The 10,190-nt window shown below is 33.3% G+C and overlaps 2 protein-coding genes across 2 annotated transcripts; both read left to right on the top strand.

Moving 5' to 3' along the window:
• The first annotated feature begins 504 nt into the window (after positions 1-504).
• LOC132548190 (perlucin-like) lies at positions 505-3,752 on the top strand. The gene is made up of 5 exons (XM_060212011.1): positions 505-559; positions 1,606-1,691; positions 2,584-2,686; positions 3,191-3,404; positions 3,719-3,752. Exons 1-5 carry the CDS (start codon positions 505-507, stop codon positions 3,750-3,752), a joined length of 492 nt encoding a protein of 163 aa, XP_060067994.1.
• A 1,157-nt stretch (positions 3,753-4,909) lies between these two features.
• Positions 4,910-8,652, top strand: LOC132548189 (perlucin-like protein). Its single transcript, XM_060212010.1, has 4 exons — positions 4,910-4,964; positions 5,193-5,281; positions 5,952-6,048; positions 8,408-8,652. Exons 1-4 carry the CDS (start codon positions 4,910-4,912, stop codon positions 8,650-8,652), a joined length of 486 nt encoding a protein of 161 aa, XP_060067993.1.
• The last annotated feature ends 1,538 nt before the right edge of the window (positions 8,653-10,190 follow it).

Below are 10,190 nucleotides of genomic sequence, written 5' to 3'. Positions count from 1 at the left end.
AGAATTTCATTTCGATAGAGATTTAGTTGTTCAGCTAGACCATCCAGCAAATATTTACTGAAGGTCACACTGATTGAAATTCATTCAATAGACATATGAGGATGGATGTAAAGAGAGATACCAGAAGGAAGGAGAAGACAGAAGTAAATAGAGGGATAAATATCTGTTGTATATGTACAGTTGCATATACAGAGCGAATTGTCACTGAGATGAGAATTCACTTTACTTTGTTCCTTAAACATTTTACCTACTATTGATATATAGAAATGGTTAAAAGTTATTATTTATCGCCACACATATTCAGAGGAAATACAATGTGGAAGAGGTTGACTGAAAAATTGATTTTATATCCTGCTAGTTTTATAGGTAATGTTCAATTTATAAAACAAAGGCTGATGTCACGTTTACACTAGCATACGGATACACAGGTAAGACTTCTGTCCTTCACTTTGATAGGAAGGCGTTATCTATTCTTTCTAGAACAGACGATCCACTTGTTCGAAAATGGACGTTAGGATAGTAATCGTGTTTATTATTTCAGCTCTATGTGCTAAAAGAGGTAATGTGTGTGTCAAATGATAGTGCATGTATTTCTTTTTTTTTTTTTTGTCATGTGATTCATTCTTAGACAATGCCGTGTTTCACACGTGTGACTTTGAATATTGAAAGAGATAATATGAATGTCAAGTTTATAGTACAGGAATGTGTTGTTCCATGTGATGCATTCTTATACAATGTCATGTTTCACACGTGTGACTTTGAATATTGAAAGAGATAATATGAATGTCAAGTTTATAGTACAGGAATGTGTTGTTCCATGTGTGCATTCTTATACAATGTCATGTTTCACACGTGTGACTTTGAATATTGAAAGAGATAATATGAATGTCAAGTTTATAGTGTGTGTTGTTCCATGTGATGCATTCTTATACAATGTCATGTTTCACACGTGTGACTTTGAATATTGAAAGAGATAATATGAATGTCAAGTTTATAGTACAGGAATGTGTTGTTCCATGTGATGCATTCTTATACAATGTCATGTTTCACACGTGTGACTTTGAATATTGAAAGAGATAATATAAATGTCAAGTTTATAGTACAGGAATGTGTTGTTCCATGTGATGCATTCTTATACAATGTCATGTTTCACACGTGTGACTTTGAATATTGAAAGAGATAATATGAATGTCAAGTTTATAGTACAGGAATGTGTTGTTCCATGTGATGCATTCTCATACAATGCTATGTTTCCCGTGTGTGACTTTGAGTATTGGAAGAGGTAATGTGTGTGTCAAGTGATAATGCTTGTATTTTGTTGTGTCATGTGATTCATTCTTACACAATGTCATGTTTCACGCGTGACTTTGAGTATTCGAACGAGACACGACCACATTACAACATAAATGTTGTGAATTAAAATATAATTTGTTCGATCATTTTTCTATTTTTCAATCGCATTGGGAAACAGTTTGCTATTAATACTTATTAGTTTGAATTATTCACCAGAATACATCATATGTTTGTCTTATGGTATATTTTTGCTCTGAAGACGTTACACGAAAAAACATTGTTACACTTTGCCAAATATTTTATTCATTTTAGGGTTTGCATGCAGGCAAGGCTGGGAATCGAATGGAACTTTGTGCTACTTATTTTCACACGGGAAATCCACTTGGGCCGAGGCGTCGGTTTGTATACTTATACCATAACGCCTCAAGAGAGGCTACTAACCGAATCGAATGGAACTTTGTGCTACTTTTTTCACACGGGAAATCCATAATGCCTTCCATAACGCTCTTACTTTATTAATGCCTCCGAGATTTCCTAGGACCTCTGGCTAACTAACCGAACGCCCTACTGATTTTTTTAACCGACGGATATATAGCAGTTAGTATTACAATACAACGTCACATCAATTACTTTAATATATTGATAAACCCCCTAAGCAATAAAATAAATACTCCGAGTTAGATGAAGATACACTTTCATACACGTACTTATGGTGATTAAAGATAAGCTTTATTTTTATACACCCCTTATGAAGGTCAACACATGTGAACAAATACTTATGTTAAACAATATAAATAACTGCGATTTCTTGTAGATGAAACAAAAGTGGACAGGTCTCCCCGAAAAGAAATTTAAAATCAAATATATATATATATATATATATATATAAATGCAAAAATGTCCAATATTGTATTTTTAAGCTCTTTATAACTGCCATAAAGTACAAAATACCAAATAACATGAAATATACGAAATGTTGAAAAGAAAAGAAAAGTGTGAAAAAGTTGTTATAACGTTGATAAAAAAGAAAACAAAAGAAAAGAGTTCTTACGCAGTTTAGGGATATACATTAGTAGATAAGAAAGAATAATTTTATCGCTTTCTTTATTTTTTCACGCGTAACTAAGAAAATACATGTTTTATACCTTTTTTTTCTTGAAAAGATAATCGATTTATTTACGATAGATGAGCAAATAAATCTCTTTGCTTTATGGGAATGTAATTCAGCTTCGGGATTTCAATTCTACTGCCACATATATTTAGTAATCAGTGTTTATCATATTACTTCAGGCAACATGTTTAGCAATTCATTCGCATCTGGCAGTAATTACTTCAGACATGGAGCAAACCTTCCTGACTGGTGAACTTAATCAACTTCATCAAAATGGTACCTATCTAAGTTATCATTTATTATAGGTCACAAACACGATATATTCTTCTTTAGACATTAAGACATCGACTCTGTTTTCTTATTCAAACCATATTTTTATTAAAAAAAATTTCAACAATTTAATATCTTTAATTTAACAAGATAGGAGCTTATACTAATATTATCTATAAATCAGTGAATGTGTGATCATATGTACTTTATTTAATGTAACCGTTTATCTGCCTTATGGAGAGGACTTATATAAACTTAAGCCTGTTGCCCAAAACTACGTCAATATTAAGTGATGATTAAGAATAGACATTGTCACCCCATTGGATTGGTCGACGCAGCTGCTCTGCCCTACCATAACAAAATGGATCTAGCTTACTAGAAAACTCAGATACCGGTGAATTTAGGTTATGAATAAATAATTAGTTTCGTCCGGTACATTTATCCACGAATTCAAATCCTCATCTTCGCTAGATGTATTGATTGACGAATTAAAGGTTTCGTTTCCTTTAGATGCACCTCACGTGCAGTATTGGATAGATGGTACAGACCTTGAAGTAGAAAACGTATGGAGATGGGCGATAACAGGAGATAAGCTTACCTACACTGCCTGGGCTGACGGCGAACCAAACAACGCACAAGGTGGCAACTGCATGAATCTCTGGGGTAGAGGTGGATTTCTAATGGCGGATGATGATTGCGAATTGCATCTCAACTACATTTGCCAAGAAACGTAAGATAATATATTAGATATCTAGATTGTTTGCATAGATATTAGAAGCACTGATATCAATTATTTGTCTTCTTTAAATGTTCTTAACGTTTGATGCTATCAGGGTTACTGTTATCAGTATATTAAATTACATTCTTATCAATTCAGTACATCGTTAAGCTTTATCTTATAAAGGTGATACCCCAGAGAACTTATGTATTAACTTCATGTCCAGTAGGAATTACGAACTCAATCTTTATTCGTGTAATGTTAGCATGATTTGATATTGTGATGTTTTATTTTTCAAGTAATGTTTTGTCTTTTTTCATTGACAGTGATAGAGAGGAATCTGGAAATATCATCGGTTGATTGATAATAGTGTAATAAAGCGAATAAATTTGATTTCTCTATCGACTTCATTTGACTACCACTGTGCAATTCAATGAAACTGATACTTGGATTGCTCAGTGTTGAAAGGCGATGATGTGGAAAAGTCCTTATACATACGTTAAAGCACTACTAACTATTCTACTTAATTATCAATTTGTATTTTGTTTCTGATAAACTTTGCAAAAGCCGATTAATATAACTCTTATTTTGTATAGATATCTTCCCTGAGCAAACAACTATAGTGTAAGCATGAATATTGAATAAATATCTATTTATGATGTAGTTTCAAGCAAGGAGTTTTGTTTAAAATACTAGCTCTTTTAAAGAAAATATTGTTTTATTCTGTTTAATTCACAAACTCATTAAGTCATCCCTTCTCCACTCGTTGTTTAAAAACAAAATGGGAAACAAATACCTAATGTTATCATTGCCAAGTTATATATCGTGAAACTTGTCAGTAATATTGGGAAATTATTGAATAAACGTATTAGTAAATATAGAAAATTAATTTTGTTGATAATACAATATCTCAAGGAAGGATATGTCTGACTTCAACTTCTTGGTATTATGGAAAATGCATCAAATTCAGAGAAGCATCATACAATGCGATAGCGGCATGTTATACGCTTTATGAAAGCTTGCAATGAGAAAGTCATATTTTTGATGCTTAAAACAGAGGAATACCTCAAAGGACCATTTTTTAAATATTAATTCACATGTTAAGAAAAGTTTTCAAAAGTTCAAGTATTCAAATATCGGTTATCAATGTTTCTTGCATAACCTGATATGTTATTTACATTAGATAGACGTGGACATTAAATACAATGCATGCGTGCTCAAACATTGGTAAATACCTGGCAAATAATTTCCTCGTAACATATAATGTTTAGGATTGCCTGTCCACACGATCATAAGAAGACCTACTAACAAAGCTGTTCTACAGAGCTAGATAGGATGTATTATATATCATAAAGAGCACCATTTGAGCCCAGTAATCACACGTTTGTAACCGTGTGTAACGTTACAGGTACTATATATGTGTGGCAACTGGTGCCGTAAACCTCGCTTCAGATTAGCACTATCTCAGGTCAACTGCTTGTCTACTTCACCTGGGAAAGTAGATGACATCATTAAAAATGGACTCCCGGCTTTCTCTTCTCTTGACATTGATCGTATGCTGTATCCCGGAGGGTAAATATTAATATTTCGTATAATTTTAGGGACAAACATGTACTGATGATACACATGCAATATGGCGACAAGTAGTAAAAGGAGTTTTTATTCAAAAGCGTATGATGAACAACAACACAGGTGAGGTAAATGGTACGCATTATAGATATTGAACAAACCGAGAAAGCTTGAACTTATTCCAGATTTATTCCCGGTTTTATCTTATAATTTAATGTAGAATATTTTCAGGTTTAGCATCTTGTAGGAACGGATGGGTGTCATTTGAGAACAACTGCTATTTATTTTCCCATGGTAAATCAACATGGGGAGAAGCGTTTGTAAGTATATTTTATAACTAAAGTGAACAGCATAACAGAAAGTCAGCACATAATGGTTATTATTGTGTTACGTCATAAATCAAAGTATCATGACTGATAGTATTTCATTTTTATGAATGTTGGATGTAATATTTGCTACGCTAATACAACTAATATCAATCCCTCGAAGAGGCAGTCAAGAAATTAAATACAAATATAAATAGAGAATATCACCCTACTAGGCTCAGTCTCTGGTTATTATCAAACATTTGTAGTTTGAATGTTGAAAGTCTGAAAATTTTCCCACTGAAAGGTCACATTATGTAAAGTTTTTTGACGGAAGTGTTTAATGTTGGACAAAGTCTAGAATCACTTGTTGCATAATCAATTGTTTCACAAGTGCCGTTAAAGCAATTATCAATAGCATCTACTTCAAGATCCGATTAAATATACAAGATTATATAAATAGAGAGTTATAGTTACTCTTTTTTTAAAAGATAATGTACTGATTGTGTGTGGATGTAAGGTAGTAATAAGGGTTCACACTGTTTGATATAATGTCAACATTTACTCAGATTATGTGACGACCCAAATCAAACCCTTAAACGTTTTGATAAATAAAGCAATATATTGAAATGATGCACTACTTCTTAACAATTGCCTACATTTTTTAACCCTTTTGCTATTGTAGGCGACGTGTTTAGCCCTCCATTCGAATTTGGCAGTCATCACTTCAGCAGATGAACAGAACTTTCTTATATCGGAACTGAAGCATATACACAGGCACGGTGTGTAGTATTTTTAGGCAAACCTGGATCTTTGAATGTTTGAAATTTTCTGAAAATATGTTGTTACCAGTTCCTGTTGAATCATGCAAATGCATACATGTTTCTGATTGATAGGTTAAAATGAACACCAGCAGTCTGTAGAATACTTATATTTTTCATTATTCCTATTCCGTTTTCATATCGGTTTGTACTTTTTGGAAAATATGAACGTTTGCTTATATAAGAGGTTAAACTACTTATATTCGCAATCACATTTTATCAACGTCGATTAAAACCAGATGAAGTTTGTTCGAGTTTCCTCCCTTGATTGGGCGGAAATCATAATTTTTAACCATAAACTGAATAATTATTTAAAATCTATAAATTAACAATCAACTACGCCAGTGCATCCACTGTAAACTGTATAAAATACGCTAACACTGCAGTGTCAAGTCACTCCGCAAATTCAAGATTCGGTTTTTGAATAATGTATAACGATTAAAATTAATCGTTGTATTATAATACGGGATTTAAGCCTTTCATAAATTGAAATTGAAATTTACGCTGAATATCAATGATCTACTGTAGTATGACCCATTAGACTTTTTTTCATATTGAACGTTGAAAACCGACCGAAAAATCTGTGACGTTTTCTCTGTCAAGATCACATCGGTTCTATATTCCACATTGAAACTGGACCCAGAATGCAATGTCACATGTTTATTGTGCCATAAAAATTACTCCTGTTTCATGTACAACTTGGCAAAAGGAACCGCGGAATATCTTGACTTAAATGTCTTGTTTTTCTATACAACTGACTCTTGTTACATACGTGTATTACTGGCACTCGACTTAGCGGACGGTTCACCTTAGGTCAAGAGAGCTGTCAATTATATAGGAGTGATTGCAGGTACACATAGGAGTCATGGAAAGTAAGACAATCCATTTTGGAGAAGAGCTGGTTTTATTGTTATCTCCAGTATTCAATCCATGTCTTTATAACCATAAATTACACAGAAGACGACAAAATATCCACAGAAACATTTGGTCATACAGAACAATATTCATCACAATATACAAATTGTTTACTAGTTAAAGAAAAATGTACGAGGACTTTAATAAATTGGCAAATACGTTTATGAGCTTAAACAATACCCTGAATCAACTTACGATTGTATTCCTTTATATTGATATTGTGCAGCTAATCGTTTTAATAGACTATCTGTAGGTCATCCTAATCGTGTTCACATAATATAATTCTTATTGTGTGAGCTTAAACTGAAGGATAACAGGTATGATAGTATGTAATAGTATAATTCAGAAGATTTCTTTAATCTTTGATCAATAACTATACTGCATAATCCGAATGTGACAATCGCCGTAATGGTAGTTGGGTCCATTATCCACAGTCAGCGCTTTCAACGACGTCCCTGTGGAAAATGGACCTTTCTCTGGAGACCATTTCAAACGGCAGCCTAAGTTTGCCACGGCTCGTAGGTTCCATTTCCAACGTTACGTTTGTAGTTCTAATGACTAGATAGTTCCGTTCTGGCGTCTCACTCACGCATTGGTATATTTATCGTTTGCACCTATATTCTATGTAGTCTGTGTTTTCAGGATTGTACAAATTATTCGATCCGTGGCTAAAGATAATGTATTTTCCTGAATTGAACCATGAAAATCGGGTTGTACTTTTATAAAGGCTTATATAAATAAATACCTAACTTTCTGACATAACAAACCCTCAAAACTAAACTAGCTATAACTTGTGTTGATTCTGGCAACTGTTTTTGTCAATAAGGTTAACACTAACATTGCGTTTATATATCTTTGTCAAATCATCATAAATATATATATTACATGCTGTTTTATTTCATTTTTCATACCACCCATCTTTGATAAGTCTGTTCCTTCAGAATGGTTGTGTTACAGCCACGGGGAAAATGTATGAGGGGTTTACTTCTGTGTTTTTCTTACGTTTGAATTTGATATTATGCAATAATTGGGATTAAATATTCATATTGTAAATAACAATGTCATCGACAGCTGCATAAAGAAGACGATTACAATCAACATTATGTTTATAACTCTATGTATCCATGTGAAAGTACTTTTAGCTCGGTCATGACAGAAGAAAATCGCATTAGAACATAAAGACGAATATGTCAACAAGCATATCAATAGGGATTAGGTGCAGAAACGAACATAAAATAGCAAACGTAAACAACTGTATGTTAAAATACGGTATAATTAGGACCTACTTTGTATTCAGAATAACATAGTCGAACCAACGTTTACACAATGATTATGTATTAGGATTGAATATCAAAGACTGAACACATGGTGTGTAATTATCCTGGTATCTTTCTTTCGTACACAGATGCATCGCATGTTCTGTATTGGATCGATGGAACAGATTTGGAAGTAGAAAATGTATGGAAGTGGGCCCAAACAGGAGAGGAACTCACTTATATCAACTGGGCTGATGGAGAACCCAATAATGCCCTGTCTGGCAACTGTATGAACCTCTATGGGGCTGGTGGCTTCAAGATGGCAGATGATGATTGTGATATTCACCTTTACTACATCTGTCAATCAGAGTATGTGTCCATAGGCTGGTACTAGTATGTCTCAATATGTATATTGTGGTGACTTCTTATTTTATGATAACTTTTTGAACGGGAACAACTGCTACAGTGATGTTTTAGTGATGTAGCAAAATAACATTAATGCATTCAATGTGTAATTTTATAGATATAGTATCAAAATATAAAATTATGTATACAAAAAACATTGGTACGTAATATATATATATATAAAACATAATGTTACCCTTTTATCGCAAGATTGTCGCGTTCGTTATTTTTCATATAAAACCAGGTAAATGACTTCTTACTATTACAAGTCATTGTAATGTCAAAATGGAGTCAAATACGTACAGCTAATATGGCTTCAAGTTTAGCATCGATACGATTTTCTGTTTATTTCCAAAGCAATTAATCAATAGAATAAAGAAAGAAAGAAGAAATTTCTATCCATTTGATATGAAATTGATCTCGCCACTGTAAGATTCAACCGTATTTGTTATAGTTTATGCCTACAAAAATATAAGAGGTGGGGTAGTCTAATAACATACCACTATGTCACACTAAACTTATGTTCTTGCCAAACACTGACAAGTTTGCATATCTATCAAGCAAATTCGTATTTACAGTGTTAAGTAAGTGCATGAATTTATTCTTTTGTTGCTTTAAGTCTCATACTAACTTTACCATGTAATTATGTTTTCCAGGGATGTCGACGGTAGCGGAATCATCGTTGGTTGAAAAGTTATTGCACTCAAAATAAAGGTTGAATATGACGTTTTCTGTGCTCTTAATATTCGTAATTGCTGAAAAAATGTAAGAAAGCGGTCAACAAGGCAAACCAGTTTTGACTGTTCATCGGCGTATATCTTTAAAAAAAGATCGAATTATGATCTGCTGGGTCGAGTCGCCTTTTTAATAAACTTAAAATTCAAAATTCTGAAATTCTAAACCAATGATATACAAGATAAACAAGTACAGTTGCAGCATTTCTTTCCTTCAGTGTGCATTTCCTGATGTAATCCGTACTCGGCCAGATGCGTTTCTGTTAATATTCTCATTGTTCAGGCTATCTTTATATTTCGTTATTTTCATAATACAATGCTATACAATCTCTCTGGAACCTGTCGTACATGTATGTTGACGAAGCTCATGAGAATCTTTATTGCTGAGAAAAAAACTCACTGAAAAAACATACCTTAAAATCAAAGTTGTATATAACAACAACATCAATAATATTTTTCGCTAAGTGTATGTAAATTATATGTTAAAACATATTTCGTCAGTAAATCCAAAGATCGTTATACATTATTTTGTTGCCTGATTCTGTGTGAATGGAACCAAAATAATCCTGACCATATGTGATCAGCACCGATGGCAAGGCTTGGGCCAGGATGCTATTATGTCGTTAGCGAATTGTCCCCTGTTGATACCGTAAATATATATGCGCACATCGCTTTCCTGTCATATTTCTTAAATTCGAATCTCTCTATGTTTCTGTCAATTTCCAACAAACTCCGGCATCGATAACGCCACCGTACAGAACAAGGTCAACCAATCCTGTATAAATATGCAGAT

The sequence above is a fragment of the Ylistrum balloti genome, unplaced genomic scaffold, assembly GCF_031769215.1.
Source record: "Ylistrum balloti isolate Yb309-2 unplaced genomic scaffold, AGI_CSIRO_Ybal_v1 Utg370006, whole genome shotgun sequence".
NCBI lineage: Eukaryota > Metazoa > Mollusca > Bivalvia > Pectinida > Pectinidae > Ylistrum > Ylistrum balloti.
This window is presented reverse-complemented; position numbering and strand designations above follow the sequence as displayed.